The sequence below is a fragment of the Sinocyclocheilus rhinocerous genome, unplaced genomic scaffold (genome assembly GCF_001515625.1).
Source record: "Sinocyclocheilus rhinocerous isolate Xijiao unplaced genomic scaffold, SAMN03320098_v1.1 scaffold1155, whole genome shotgun sequence".
In the NCBI taxonomy this organism is placed as follows: Eukaryota; Metazoa; Chordata; class Actinopteri; order Cypriniformes; family Cyprinidae; genus Sinocyclocheilus; species Sinocyclocheilus rhinocerous.
Window position 1 is genome coordinate 910,340 of NW_015629044.1, and position 16,425 is coordinate 926,764.

Sequence of the window (16,425 nt, forward strand, 5' to 3'; positions counted from 1 at the left end):
TGATGCTGAAAATACAGCTGCGCATCACAGAAATACATTACAGTTTAACAGATATTCACTTAGAAAACAGCCGTTTTAAATCACAATAATATTTCACAATTTTTACTATATTTTTGATCAAGTAAATGCAGCCTTGGTGAGCAGAAGAGACTTTTTTTCAAAAACATGGGGAAAAAACCTTTCTGAACATTAGTGTATATAAATGAGTGTAATTGATCAAGGACTCTTTGTATAGGATGGTCAGATTTTGAAATGAATTTTCACTCTAGTGTAATTTTATTATCATTGACTTACTGTTATAGTTTTTGTTCATATTTTGAATTAGATTTTTATTTTATTTTTATATTTTCTGTCTTCATTTTTTAAAGGTTTTTTTTTGTAATTTTGATATGTGTTTTTTATATTTATGTATTTATTTATTTAAATATGACTATGTAGTTTTTATTTATTTTATTTACTAGTTTTATTTAATTTAGTTTTAGGTATTTTAGTACTTCAAGTTAAACTAAGTGAAAATAAGAAATGTTGCCATGGCAGCTAGTCTCGTGTCCTTCAGACTGACGGCAGCTTTCATTGGCCATGAGGCCGTTTGACCAACATGTCAAACAACCAATCACAGTTCGTTTAGTTTCAGCGTCACATTTCGGGGCGTGGAAATGTTGCCACAATAACAGACCGTGTGTAAAACTCTCGGACGCATTTTAAAGATTCTGTGCAGCGAACTTTAAATATTTCACATAGTTTTGAAAATCCAGCGTTTAGTTGATCCTGATTGTTCACAGTTGTAAACACGACGGCGTTCTTCTTTTTGTGAGGGGGTTTGGCGTCACAACATTTTTGTTTCCAGGCGGAACCTTATAGAACGTGACACACGTCTCCCGGAAATCCTGTATAATTAAACAAATCCGATGACGACTTCGAAACTCCTGAAGTGTTTCCACTTTTGTGTGCCATATGCATCAGACGTTTAGCCAACGTTCCGTGGGCGTGACGTCTGAGGCTGAGACTATGCAAGTGACAATTCCTGTGTCAACTGTGCAGCTGGCTTATAGTGCAGACGCGATGTGATTTGAAGCCATTTGCGCATTTTGAGAGGGAAAGACAGAGCGCGTGCGGTGATTCACTCACGCTGTTTGTAAAATTATGTCTGACATAAGAAAAGTAGGCTGTATGCTGTTTAAATGTGTTGCCACTTGCTTGAGCAACTTATTATACAAATCTGGAAGTCAAATGCATGAATAATACGTTGTTTATATTTATTGAGTTTAAACTAATGTTTTAGATTTAGATTGTTACTGTACTGTGATAAAAGAGTATCACAATGCTGAAAAAGCTTTTTTTTTTTTTTTTTTTTTATATTTTTTTCTTGTAAAACATACTCTGCAGATCTTCAAAAAAAAAAACATTTTTAAGGTGTAATTTTCGTCTTTTAACTGCAAATTTAAAGGTGCATTCACTCTTTTTCTCTCTTTAACAGCCGTGGATAAGTAGCGGACTGCAAACACATCCTGTGTGAAAGCACAATGAGTCCGTGCTGCTTCTGCACCGCATACATAACGCACATGGACCGCATACGCACTGCAGACGGAGTATGTGTGAAACAGGCGTGAGACGGTGCCACTGCATTTCGTGCCAAACCATTCACGGCAGGCGCGTCATCAGCCTTTATAGAGACCGCCGATCAAACATCCCAAAGCGATTATCGGCCGATAGTGGTCGGTAGCCGATCAATCGGAGCACCCCTAGCTTCAAGGAGAAGGGTATAACTGCAGCCTGGAGATCTCCAAATGGGGGCAGGAACTCCAAAACGGGGTGGGAGGTCCAAAATAGGGCGTGGCTTCCTCCCATTGACAGACAGGCACATGACACGCATGCTCAGTGCAAACTCCGCCCCACAGCTGATTCTAAAGATTTTATTGGTTGTGTCAATTAAAGTGTTGATTTCCTACACTATGCTACAAAAAATGCTAACCCCTAACCCTACCCCACACCTGACCCTAACCTTAACCAGTGTAATTGACTGCACGGCGGGACTGGCTTTCAGGAGATAAACAGTTAATAAGATTATGCGATATGAGATTGTTCCGTAACTCCCCAACCGGACCTCACCGGACAATGGCACCTTTTTAGTTACACCCAGCGTCACTACACCCTCCTACCCTGCGGCGCTGAATAGCGTGGTAAAGAAAGTTGCAGTTCAGGAGATAAACATGATCATATGCGATATGATCGCATAATCATATCGCATGATTATGCGATATGAGACTGTTCCGTAACTCCCCAACCGGACCTCACCGGACAATGGCACCTTTTTAGTTACACCCAGCGTCACTACCCCCTCCTACCCTGCGAATTTCGTGCCCCGGGATGCCCCCGTTGCTTGGAACAAAGCGATAGAGTAAAATCTTTCCCCTGCGCTGGGACGGCTCGCGGGAGAGCTCGTGGGTGATTCCCGTTTACATCATGAAGCAGAGGTTCAAACTCCAGTCCGAACACCACTGGCCACGAGCTTTGGGCTCTGCTCTCACAGAGAATATTTATTTATATAGCATATTTTATTTTAGATCAACTAGAAACAATGTTTAATTTATAAAGTTTTATTTTGAAATGTAAGTCAATAACAATTGGCCGAAGCCAGAGCCAATGGTGAAAGTCTATGCGAGAAGAGACCCCGCCCCATTTTGGAGGTTTTGCCCACTTTTGGAGTTCACACCCCATTTTGGAGATCTCCGGTCTGCAGTTATACCTACTTGGCTTCAAGGGTCAATTCCACTTTAACAGATTTTCCTTTCAAATCTCTGTGCGGTGTAAAAACTTTGGTAGCTAAAAAGAGAAAGAGACCTTGTCAGAGTAACTGAAGAAGATAGAGACAGAACTTACATCACTGTCAAAGCGGCCAAAGTTAATGAGACCGGGGCTGGACAGTTCTCCGGGCTTCCCATGGTAAATACTCAGGAAAAAGTTCAGTGTGAAGGTGGAGACCATTGAAGCAAAGAACTAAATCAAAAGCAAAGCAGGATCAGGGGTTCAAACAGCTGACCTTTGAAACTGAGTGAAACAGACAGTGCTCTTTAATAAGGAGCCAAACTATTATTCACAATCACTCACAATTCTCCATGTCAACATCTGGTTCCAGAAAGATGCGCCTTCCTCTAAACTGAACAGAACCCCACCTGTGCCAAAAACCACAATGAATCAAAGATGGTCCTGAACAATCTTATCCAAGAATCATTTCAGGGCAGTTCAACAGTCTTTGAGCTTTTATTCAGAGGACCAAATGATGGATTTTCACTTATAGCTACAACTCGTCGTGTATCAGCTACTGTAATATGCTTTAACAATATAATAATAACATATTTGGCACTGGCTTTGCATAACTTGCTTCTATCCAATGTAAAAATATGGATATTTGAAATGATTTTCTGCATGTCTCACCAACAGGGGCTCCAAAGGCAGCGGAGACTCCAGCCGCTGCTCCTGCCGAGACAAAGTCTCTTTTCTCTGTGTCCCTGCGGAAATACTCAAATATCTGCAGGCACAGAAACGTGACGTCAGGCTCTATGTTTACTGTAAGATTCAAGCAGACCTAACAGTACAGAAAACTGACCTTAAAATCTTTTTTCAGTGAAGTGCTTCTTCCTTGAGATACTCCTGCAGCCACCACTGCTCCCGAGTGAATCATGGGTCCTTCCTGTGAGAGGAGAGCAGCTGTTGAGTCCATCAGTTAGCTTTCAATAAGTCCCATTAACCCCAGTTGATGGTTTTAATATTGTACCTTTCCAACAGCGAGACCTCCAGCAACTGAGCAGATCACACCAAAGACCTTTATCACCAGAGTCTGTGGACATAGATAAAAATAGTAATTTTATTATTGAAAAATATCTATTTATCTTATATAGATAAATAGATATTTACATCTATGATATCTATATCTTTTTTTTTTTTTTACCGTTTTGTTCAGTTAAAAATCAAGCTACCTTGTTTGTCTTATAGAGAAGCTTACGCTATGAAAGGCATCACCTTTAATCGAACAACACGAGGGATTTTCACTCCATTCAGGAAACATTTTATTTGAGGGATTCCACTTCCTGCAGCAATGGGCTGTGAGAAAACAGACTGAATTTTTAATAATGTTCAAAGTAAAATAATACACAACTACTTACTAAACACTACACAGTACACAATGTACTCTACCAATCAAAGTTTTTTTTTTAATGTTTAAAGTCTCTTATGCTCACAGCTTAAACCACAGAAATCTCATTCTGACTGGAAGAAAACACTCACCTCTACAAAAGCAACAGCGATAGCGCCAAACATCACGAAAGCAGAGTTCAGCACTGCCCACAGTATAAGAGAGATGGACAGGCCACCAAGCTCTGTGTATTTCTCAATGTCTGAACGCCTAGTTTAAGAAACTCTGAAGCCAGTGAGAAATAAATAACACACAATCACACTTAATTAAACTGAAGAAAACTCTATGCAATTAAATTAAGCCTTTTCATTAAATAAGTTGATTTGTCTGACTGTACTTTAGCACAGTATTAAAAATATTGAGCTATATTATTACATGCTTAATAATACCATGAATAAAATTTGTGTCTTTGTACCAAACATTGGCTACTGATATTTTTTCCTGGAATATAAAAATAAAGAAAAATCCTATTTTAATTTTGTTGAGTGCTAAATTAAAGGGGTCATATGATGCTTTTTTAAAGATAATTATTTTGTGTATTTGGTGTAACAGAATATGTTGACATGCTTTAATGTTCAAAAAACACATTATTTTTCAAATACTGTACATTATTGTAGGTCCTCTATGCCCCGCCTCTCTCAAACGCTTCGTTTTCTACAAAGTCCCGCCTTCCGACAAGCGCAGTCTGCAAGCACGCGTCGGAAATGTAACGCCCCTTACCATAATCACGAGCTTCATCTTTCAAAATAAATGTAAAGACAGAGCCCGAAAGGGGAAAACACTCGCGTGACCCACACAGTGATGAAGCTGGTCTTCAGGGATCTTATCTATGCACAATCAGCTTGTAACACTCCAAAGAGAAAGGAAAACTTGAAATCGCATCATATGACCCCTTTAAATAAACTACATGGACAGACGATATTAGATAAAAAAATAAAAATAATGCTCAATTTTCATTCTGTCCATGTTGGTCTGGATCTGGATTGCCATGCAGCCGTTTACGGCCAAATTATTCATGTAGTAACAATGGAAATAGATTACACAAACTTTCACAATGTGTTAACACATATGTAAACTGATTGCATGAAATGAAATTATGTTTTGAAAACTTGTTCACAAACTGCAGTGTATTGGCTCATTTTAATTAACGAAGGAGCAAATACAATTTTTGGCATGCTTTACATAAGAAACTGATCATATTAGAAGGCTGTAAAATAGATGAATGACAAGAGAAAGGATACTCAGTTTGACTGCAAAGTACTTATAACCAGCTAATTTCTCCACAGCAATGTCTATCATGCATGCGATGAGACCAGTGAGAAACCCAATCAGACCGCAGATCACCCATCTCCTGATCTCCAGACATCTGAAACCCTACGGTTACAATAAATAAACATAAAAGTGTTAATTAGAGGTCGACCGATTGATCGGCCGATTTTTGGCATTTTTAAATTAATCGGCATCGGCCGATTGTGCTGCAAATTAGGCCGATTTATAGGCAAGGCACATCTGCGGGCAGCTAAGCGTTGTTGTGGAACGCCGGAGAGGAGAATCTCTCTCTGGCTGCGTGAGAGATGGAGCAACTCACACTCTGCAGCCGCTTCTTGTTCACACACAGTTTCATCTAATGATAGCAGGGCAAAACAGACCGTTTCGAAAGCGTAATTACGTTTTACCCTACTAGAATTGATGCCGGAAAGTTATAGCAGGTTGTGTAATATGTGTGAACTCTTTTATTTATGTTATCACTTGGCCATTTGACTCATAGCAGTGTCCAGTGTTTCCCATACATTGAGTTATTACCTCGTTGAATAAACTGTTCACTGCACGTTTCAAAATTAAAATGTAGCGCGGGTGTTTTTATATGAATGTATCTTTGAAAAGAACCGACCGTCTTCAGAAAAGCTTCGGTGTCATTTTCATTTCGTCTTTCCTATAATGCCTGATAAAGTAGCGTTTGTGAGTGCAGTCCCAGTGCTTATTAGATTACAGCCGTTACCGGGGAAACCGGTATATCTCCGCTCCAACAGCGTCTCCTGCTGGCGTAGAATGAATTAACATTTGCAAGTCTGTGGGAAACACTGGTGTCTGTCAGCAAACATAAACAAAAAGCATGCTTCAGAACTGTTTTGAGAAGGTGCTTAAGTTTTGAGCCATGTATTATTACTCTGAATTAGGCTACTACTACTATTACTATCTTGTACCCTGCAATAATCATTTACTCAAACTCACTTTTATGAGATGAATAAAAAATAAAAAATAAAAATCGGCCAAACATATCGGCCAAAAAAAATTGGCATCATATATCGGCCATCGGCTGCCCTGATTTCTAAATATCGGCATCGGCCAGTGAAAAACCAATATCGGTCGACCTCTAGTGTTAATCTATAATGGCTACAACAATTACTGTTGCATAACAAGGAAACCAGAGTCTGTTCTGTCAGTACACTGAATGAACCGCTTATACGTGGAAACGGCTTATCACTGAATGCCGTTCCAGTAATCTTCAAAATGTTTGGCTGATTTGAGGAGAGATTTAGACTGCAATCATGTGCTATCCCAACATTAATTCTGAGTCAAGCCATATTTGGAGAATACTATGAAAAACACGTGCTATCCTACGAAAATAAGTTGTGTTGTCATTTTAAAGCATTGATTTAGCATTGTCATTATTAATTACTATAAAGAAAATAATGTGATTGAACAAAAATGTGTTTAGGGGTAGAGTTGATTGAACGTGTACATAAACCAACCATTTAAAAATAGCACAACATATTGTGAAATGCCCCTTAAATTTAAGACTAATTTTAAATTGCAAACTGCACATTCCTTTCAATGGTCTCCATCAACTGTTATGGTTGTAAACTCAGAAAGTGCCTTTATATGAACCGATTACGAAGCGCACATGATCCAAGATAACCATTAAACTGAGCTTGTCATCTCCACCTCTAATGACCTAATCCACCTTGTTCTTTTAATATTTTGAATTGTTTTTAGCTTTATTTTTTTGTTTTCATTTAAATGTTTAGTTTTGAAATGTTGTTGTATGCATTTGTCATTTTTATTTAATTTCTTTTATTTTCTTAAATGTGTATATATATAATATTTATAGAGTTTTAGCTTTTAGTTTTAATTACTTTTTCTTATTTGTAAGTCGCTTTGGATAAAAGCGTCTGTTAAATGACTAAACATAAGTAAAGTAAAAGTAATGAAAATCTCTGATGGTTTTACTGACCATGTGACTCATCCGCCTCTCTTCCTCCAGAAACAACTGATTCTCGCTGTTATCGTAATCAAGACTCTGAAACACAAAATGCACTAGGTTTGACATTTTACATCACAGCTCTTCAAAGACAGTTTATTTAAAGTGTACATGGTGCATTTTGTCTGTGGTTTTTAAGTTCATTTACAGAAAACCTACTGATTTTTCAAAGCATTTTTAACAGACACTCAATTGAAAGAGGGTGACTGAAGGTCAGGTCGAGATTCAATTACCTCAAATTTGAGAGACAGCAGCTTTTCGTTGTGAGGGATTTCTTTTGGTCGACTTCTCACAATGTCCTGTGTGTTTCGGGAAAAACAGACTCAGAGTTGCCCGGCCGACATTCATCAAGGGCATATAATACAGTCATTCTATGCTCATGCAATCAGAATAGGACAACACTTTATTTAGCTACATCAACTCTTTGCAGCCATGAGCAAGCGTGACCTCATGCCAACACGTTGGAAACATAAACTCACAAATGATCAAGTACATCGTATGCATTTTCTCAATAAATGATTTTTCCAAAGTGCAGGCTGAAGAAGCCGATGAGTCAGGCATTTTCCTGGTCCTTTGGTCTCTAGCCAAAATGGCTGATTTGAGGAGAGATTTAAACTACACTCATGCTCTATTCTAACATTCAAAGCATCAAAACCACAAACACCTTGAAATTAAAACTGAAACTATAGCTATGTGTCAAAACAGTGAAGCACTTTTCTGGACCAGAGTATAGGCTTTTGTGTGTATATTTACAGTACTGTTTTGTTTGTACGCGTCTTTAGAAAAAATATATAAAAAAAGAATTGATGTAAAATAGATTTTACCTCTTCGGGTGTGATTTCCTCCTCGAGGTCCACAGTGCTCAGCCTGCCTATATGAAATATACCTCCCCCGGATAACTATGAACCAAATACATTACATTTATCAAGAGTCTACTCATTTTTAATATCTCTCTTAAAATCTTTTTTATAAAAGATATTTAATATATATAGGGGCTCCCTGGCCAAAAGGGCCCCACAATACAGTAAGGGGGGCCCGAATTCCTAGCTATGGCCCTGACTGTAATCAAGAATCAACCAATTCAATGTAGGTCTAAGGATCACAGGTGCTTGCAGTTTCTTAGCAGAATAAAAGGGTTAAAAGAAAGGGGAAGTAAAAAATCAAAATATCCAGAGTTGCACAACTGGCTGCAACTTGCCATTAGGTAGGCTACAAATACAAGTCCTTACTAGGGTTTACAAGAAACACAAGGGTTTACCCTCTAATAACAAGTTTAAGAACTATTTTGCTTTCATTTCAACGCTGTACGTGATGACAAGAAGTTAGTGCAAGTGTATTATCATGCTTTCTGCAAGTAGGCAGACTACCTTTGCATGCTTAACAAGCATGCTTTATATAACAAGCAGGGCAAGTATTTAATATAAGCAGAAGTCAAAACATTTCAGATTGATTGCGGAGTCCTACATATATCATTTTTGTAGTCTGTATGGCGTGTCTGGTACCTGTCTGTTGTATTTCACCTCCTCGTCTCCGTTCAGCAGTGGCGTTCTCTCTCCGCGATCATCGCCTCGGCCAGACCATGACACTTTCTTCGCGATGTTGGCCATGTCTTATTTGACCATTAATTACACATCCAAACCTGCTAACTGTAGAACTACTGCGAACACTTCTTCCCCATGACTAACAATCATAAGCGAACCCGTGACTAGTGTACGGAAAGCGGAAAGGTTCAAGAGAGAATTCGTTTTCAACGGAAGTCTGGGAATTGTAGTTCACAGTTCTACAGTTGAACAATTCTGGGTTTTGTGTCAATAATGACGTGCGGTAGTGACTGAGATGGCTCTGCTCTGTTATAAGGGTTAAAACATGCTCATAACTGTCGTATCTGATATTTTAGGTTATATTAACTCTGTTAAACATCGCATATTTCTCCGCCATTAGAGTTAGGCCTACTAATAAAATAATGACATGCTAAAATAATGACGGTTTCCAACAAGCAGGTTTCTCCACACACTAACCTATTGTTACATTGCAAACATTTATTTTCCTTGTATATATCCTATTATATATATCCAATGTATATATATATATGTATGATGAACATGTGATAGAAATGTATTAATTAATGGCCTCAGAAGGGGTGAACATTTCGGTAACACTTTAGAATAGGGAACACATATTCACTATTTATTAAGACTTTTTCCTCAATGAACTCCCAATTTGCTTCTTATTAATGGTTAGTAAGGTAATTGTTAAGTTTAGGTATGGGGTAGGGTTAAGGGATCCAAAATATGGTCATGCAGAATAAGACATTAATATGTGCTTTATAAGTACTAATAAACAGCCAATATGCTAGTAGACAAATAGTAGACAAAAGACAAATGCTCCCTAAAGCTTACAATCATGTAAAAAAAAAAAAAAAAGATTAAATATTATTTTTCATATTCATTCAATATGTATTTATTTCAATGTGAACGTTTTGCTTTGGAAACTGTTAGGTTATAATGGCAATTATGCTTTAACTTTACAATAATTATACAGTGAACAATAATGTAATAACCTTCATAAAAAGAAAACAAAAACACTGCAGTTTGTCCAATGCTACTGAGAGTTGTTTTGTTTCATAGAGCATATTTGTGATAAATTCAGTTGCTTTGTAAATCATTTAAAAATACTAATTTTATCATTTGATATTGAACAGTGTCAGTGTCACTGATTTGTTACGATTTTGGGAACTCAGTATGGGAGACAGTATGAATAAATTTAGTGTTTTTACTCTTGTGGTCTGATTACTGCTATATTTACAGCATTCCTTTAATATGAAGTCTGAAAAAAAAAAACACAATTTAAGGTTCCTTGAGTCATTAATTGATTGCTAAACAAGAAATAGTGGCCTTCACGCTGTGTGCTGACTGAATGCAGACTGCATAGACCAACAAAAATAAAATGCATGTTTATTTAAAGCAAAGTTTATAGTTAAAATGAAAAGTAAAAGGTTTCATAAGCCCAAATATGTAAATATGATAAATGAATATATAAACTGCTGTTTTATCAAAATAAATGGAAATACAAAAATAATGTGTAATACAGAATTGTTTTTCTGGCTCATTCTGTTGTGCCTTTACATGCAGTGCTCCAGACACTCACAGGTAATATGTTGAACAGAGACAAACATCTGGTCTACATCATCCAGGCTGAGCACTGCTCCTCGTGGCACCCCTTTGCCAGAGGCTAGTCCAGACACTTCCCCAGGGCTCAGGCTCCTAGTCCACAATACAAAGCCAGCCAGTTTGCCCACAAATGCTTCAGCTTCATCAAAGTCCCCTCCAATCGAATCCTGCTCCTGCCCCAGGACCATCGAGCCACCAGGAGGGATCTCATAGCCTTTCTGGAACTTGGATCCAGTAGATATGAGATGACGATCCAAATAATACCAAAACCTGCCTTCAATGGAGGACCAGATGATGCATAAATGGTGCCAGTGGCCATCCAGGATATTTTGTAAAGATAATTCACGATACGCTGGATCTCCAATCACAAAATCCAAAATCCATTGACATTATATGTCAATAATGACATATTGTCATTGTTCTCTGTGGCGTAAGAAAGAATTGTTCCAAGATACTTGGCACCTACTTTTAGCCAAGTGCAGATAGAGAGTTCATGTATCCCTGTTCGGAAACTACTCTGGAAGGTGACATAATTTTCAGCAGAAGCCGATGGGAACAGAAGCATCGAACCCACATTGCAAACTTTGAGAATGAGAGACAAAATTATTAGACACTTTACATTTTGGCATAAAGTAAAAAAGAAAATGTTCTGTCTACCTTTGTCATCGTACTTGTTTCAGATCTGACCGTTATAATAAGCAAAAATATCAAAATTGTCAAATGAAAACGTGTCACAGACCATATATTTCAGGGTAGCGCCATATTGAATTTTTAATAGGAATGGAAACAAGCCTGTGAGGGGTAGAAGTGCAGTGTGTTCAATCGATTGCATTGTTATTTAACAATATATTGATTGTCCAGCTGACAAAACGTCTTTCTAAAAAATGGTAGACAAAGTTTTAAAAAATAATTTTGAAAGCTGTGAAAATTACATGACTTTTGTATACAGTGCCTGCCATTGTAAAGCAGCCTTGTTTTCATCCACATTAAATTCAATACGGCGTCTAATCTGATTAAGGTCTATATGCTTGCGTACTTGCCTGTTTGGATTCTTGACATTAAGGTTTTCAGTCTAAACTGTGGATACAAATGCATTTCAATTTCATTTTCAGACACAAAACCACTAGAGTTCTCTAAATACTTACTTCTGGCTTCTTCCTTTGGGGTTTGAATATGTGGGATTTTGTGTCGAAGTGGAAGCAGAAAAGGTTTCTCTTCAGCCTGAACTGTTGGTTGTACGGTGCTCTGCCAGAGCTGCTGTTGTCTGTCTCTTATTTTGTATGTCTGTGGTTGTTCGGTGGGCCCAGAACGCAATCGATTTCTCATTCTGTATTCTTCAGACTTCGGTTTAGGCTGGACATGCCTCAGGACCACACCTTGTTGCTTCTTGATAGAATTGAGAGGATCTAATCCTCCTTCCTTGGAAGTTGGAATGATCTTGAACAACCCTTGCATCTGACTCTCCAACTTCATTATCTGGGTCTGATGCCTTTTGAGAGAGGCCTGAAGGTCCCGCATTCCATGTTGAACCTGATTCTTAAAGGATTCCAAAGAGCCAATGTGACTTTGCAGTTTCTGGATCTTGTGGGACAAGTCGGACAACCCCGTTCTCTGCTTTTGGATTTGTCTAAGGTTGAGATGGTTGTTTCCCTCAGAGCTCTCGTCATGTTTGCCAGGCTCGAGTCAAGCCTCTTGGTCTTTTTCTGTAGACTCTTAGTCCAGGATTTGAGGGAATTCAGGCTGTGATCTGTCGTTTCCTTGAATGCACAGAGCTCTCTGGAGATCCTCTCAAACTGCCGACTCAAAACTTGGAATCGCGAGTCTATGTTATCTGAAATGTTGTAGTTTTCAGCAATGCTCTGAAGATGGGTGAAGGTCATCTGTTGAAATCTTTTGAACTAGGATTGGAGGAATCGTGTTACAGATACATGCAATATGATATTTTTAAAGACAGTATGTTGTTTAAACATAACAAACCTGCTGATCCAGCCTCCTCAGTCTTTGGTTTAAGGGTTTATATGTCTCAGTCGGTGCTCCTCTCCGTGTGCAGGTCACAGGCATTAGCAGGAAGATTATGACCAGGAAAAAAAACCTTCTGCTGGCCTTTCTGGTCATGGTCGCTTCACGTCCTTTACAGGCGTTTAAATAACTTGATCTAATATTTTTGAAAAATTCCAACCTAAAACAGTTTGTGTAGGTGTACACCTCCTATCCTTGGATGCTCTGAATAAGATTTCCTTTTTCTTTGCTACAGTGGCCAATAAGGAAATTAAAACATGACTAAATGGATTTCACAGACCCCAAACAGAAATCTCCAAGCAAACACACACATACGCAAAAACATGGATGGACAGGCGATCATAAATATTTGTAAAATAGTTTTTAAAAATATGATTTGGACTCTCAACTTGTCATATCTCAATTTTCAATCATTACATTTTATGCTGTACACAATACATCTGTTTGTATAGCTATAATATATAATCTGTGAGTACAAAATGTGAAAAAAAACAGCACAGACAACATTATCTATAACAATACAACATATAAACATTCATATTTCAAAGGCATAAATATGATGAAATTTTACATGGCTGACAAATTTAAATGATGAAAGCAAGCACATCTGAAACCTGAAGTTTGAGCCAAATGTATAGGTTCAGCTCCCCCTACAGTCAAGAGGTGGTAAAGTTGCTGAGCAACTGACAAATTGCACTCAGATATGCAATCATGGATCATTTTTCAGAATTTGATGGTGCGTTCTTTGTGCGGCCAACGCCCACAACAACCTGATAGAATTACCTATCCGAACTGGATTCTGAGCTGTGATTTCTTTGGCACTAAATTTGAAGCTGATCATGGTCAACAGGGTTTGAAATTAACAACCGCCAACCCGCCAAATGCGGGTAAAAATCAGCTGTGGCGGGTAAAGCTGTCAAATCACTAGCCAATTTGGTGGGTTACTTTTCGTAAGTTATGTTGACTCATTTATTTCTTGGGGAACTTCATGCAAGCCAAATCTGCGCAGGTTTAGCGCACATACTGAACTCGTGAGACATTATGACATTATCGAGTATATTGCAAAAACCAAACAAAACACACCTACAGAGTGCACGCATAAGCGACTACGTGATGAAGTCTGGTTACTAGAGCACAGGCTTTAGTGCGTGTGCGCATTTAGAGTGCGTTCTTTCACGGCATGATTCATATTTATATCATTTCATACAGTTAATCAATATCACACGAAGGTGCCGTTTTTTTTTAAAGCATGGTTACAAATGTGATATTGATTTTATACAACAGTAAAATAAACAATAATTTAATATCAAGAGACGTATGTTTTAGACACCATATTGCCTGTTTTTGCTCTATTTCGCCAACAAAAATCATTCCAAACACAGCCACAGCACTGTTTTGCGTCTCTGAGCAACATGAGCATGTTTCATTCCTGAATGAATCAACCGTTTAAATGATTGGGTTCAATCGCAATGACTCACTTAACAGTGACTTGCTGCCACCTATCGCACACCCCTAGTACTGACACAAAATTATTTGCAATGGTCGCTTTGTCACGCCCAGTGTAGACAGCCTCAAACTGTTGGTTTATTTACTTAAAAATTTAGTAGCCAAATTGGCTGGTGAGTGAAAAAGTTACTTTCAATCCCTGGTGGTCATCATTTCACATATTTACATTAAAGTCATTTCAGTGCAGATAAATAAAAAATTTAGTTAATAATAAAGTAAATCAAATAAATGATTGAATAATGGCTAAAGAACAATGTGTTCAGGATGAAACACATGTAATACAATGTGGAAGGCCTGATACTCATGTAACATACAAAACCAAAATATCTTGAAACAAAAAGCTCACTGGCTGTATAACACACATTGGCAAGAACTGCTGTCTCTTTAAAGTGTGGTTTAAAGTGAACATATCTACTCTTTGTTGATGGTATTTGAAAGTGGTTGTTCTGTTGTTGTGTTTTTGTTAAAGATAGGAACAGAAAACATAGGGGCGTAACTGAGGCATATGAGAACAATGCATGCATCTGTCTGTCCCTAAGTAAAAATAGTGTGTCATAAACTGATATGATGAAGTTAGGTTAATTTCAAGATATTTCTGTGGTTTTGCTCACAAGCAGTTTTGGTTTGCACTATAAAATACTGTCAGGATTTTACTGTATTTAGAATTTTACTGTAAAACCATGGCATATCTCTGTGTGTGTGTGTGTGTGTGTATATATATATATATATACAGTATATATATATATATTTTATTTTTTATTTAAAAATATTTTTATTTATTTAAAAAAGCAGACTGTTGCGCTGTAAGAATATGAGAATATAGTATAATAACTGATTCTACAAAATAAATGCTAAAACTAAAATAATTATCTTTGGTACAATTAACTTTTCATTCTTAATCCTTAAATCAAATTGATTTTAAGACATTCTTATATTCCCTGCATTATCTCTGTGTCCTTTTTGAACAAATTCCATTACAACTGTACACACTTAGACCACAAAAGATCTACCACCATGCTTTCCAGGCATCAGTGTCCTCCTCACCACACTATAAGAAAAAAATCGGCAGAAAATTGGAAAAGGTACTGGTAATTTTCCAAATTTACAGACACTTCCTTTAACCCTAAAACACAACACAATGCAATGCATAATTCAAAATACGGGGAAAACACTGGGCCCTATTTTTTACAGACTTTTCTTAGAGTGCAGGTCTTCTTGGTGGACCTCTCTTGTTGGAATGTAATTTGTAAATACCCTGGCTGTCATTCCATGCTTTATGGAAACTGCACACACTGATCTCTTCTTCTTCTTGGCTTTCTATTAGAACTGTTTTTACTGCACATCTTGATGCATGATGACTTTCTCAAGCACTTCAAAAGATCTCCTGTGAATCTGTTCAGTAAGGAAGTGACCGACAGATGACAACGTTTTGTGTTTCCACTGTATTTACTTGACTTTATCCACTCTAGTTTATTAATATATCTTTATGAAGCACTGAACACCTTGAAAATCCAGTTTGGAGGGCTATTGCATGCTGTCTTGTCTTGCTTCTGCAAAATATAGCAATCAGCCGAGGGAGGAAGTCTCTTTTATTACATAGATTTTTGCTTTCATAAACCTACATCAACAGCAATAGAGACACAAATGTTCAATAATAAGTCACATTTTTTATGAACAATAATAAGAATTCACTGTCCGCAAAGTGATATAGTTCATTATTCTGACTAGAGGTTGCTTATAGTTGCTAAGCAATAAAGCAACTTGCTGTAATATTAAAAATGTAATAGAAAATGTATGTTCACACTTGTGTTTTTATACATCAGCTTTGAACACAGCCCATTCAATTAGAATATAGAGTTTGAACAATGACCTTAAGGCCTTAAGGCTTCACGCAAAGGTTTTGGAATGTGTGTTCCAAAAAAAAAAAAATGTATATATATATAATATATATGTATATATATATTGCATTAATGTTTTTTCTTTTCTTTTTTTGGCTATATATATGCCAGTTTTTAAAGCAAATTAAGTCACACTATAAACGACTTTAAACATGATTTTCTTAGGTGATTTAAGGCTTTCAAACTATGCAATATATATATACTGTACATATATATATATATAACACACACTCGATAGATGTAATGGGTTTTATACTGTACAAACAGTATATTCTATCGCCCTACACCAACTGCATTTTTACATCCTCAAAAAAAGATACAAAATAAAAAAATAATAATAATAATTGATGATGCTTCAGAAATTATTCTGATATAGTG

At 37.2% G+C, this 16,425-nt stretch overlaps 1 protein-coding gene and 1 pseudogene across 2 annotated transcripts in view; both read right to left on the minus strand.

Moving 5' to 3' along the window:
- Positions 1 to 9,159, minus strand: part of LOC107738625 (H(+)/Cl(-) exchange transporter 7-like) — a 22,029-nt gene extending 12,870 nt beyond the window's left edge. The window contains exons 1-12 of one of the 2 annotated variants that reach the window (XM_016550401.1): positions 8,957 to 9,159; positions 8,279 to 8,353; positions 7,688 to 7,753; positions 7,428 to 7,493; positions 5,434 to 5,566; positions 4,285 to 4,394; positions 4,021 to 4,101; positions 3,776 to 3,838; positions 3,608 to 3,691; positions 3,436 to 3,529; positions 3,109 to 3,173; positions 2,881 to 2,997 (exon numbers count right to left, since the gene is read on the minus strand). In XM_016550401.1, coding sequence (XP_016405887.1) covers positions 2,881 to 2,997; positions 3,109 to 3,173; positions 3,436 to 3,529; positions 3,608 to 3,691; positions 3,776 to 3,838; positions 4,021 to 4,101; positions 4,285 to 4,394; positions 5,434 to 5,566; positions 7,428 to 7,493; positions 7,688 to 7,753; positions 8,279 to 8,353; positions 8,957 to 9,061 — 1,059 coding nt within the window. In that variant the 5' untranslated portion in view covers positions 9,062 to 9,159. The remainder of the gene's footprint in view (positions 1 to 2,880; positions 2,998 to 3,108; positions 3,174 to 3,435; positions 3,530 to 3,607; positions 3,692 to 3,775; positions 3,839 to 4,020; positions 4,102 to 4,284; positions 4,395 to 5,433; positions 5,567 to 7,427; positions 7,494 to 7,687; positions 7,754 to 8,278; positions 8,354 to 8,956) is intronic. The other variant, XM_016550402.1, reaches the window with a different exon arrangement.
- A 1,416-nt stretch (positions 9,160 to 10,575) lies between these two features.
- On the minus strand, positions 10,576 to 12,739 carry LOC107738639 (pentraxin-4-like; annotated as a pseudogene).
- Positions 12,740 to 16,425: the final 3,686 nt, after the last annotated feature.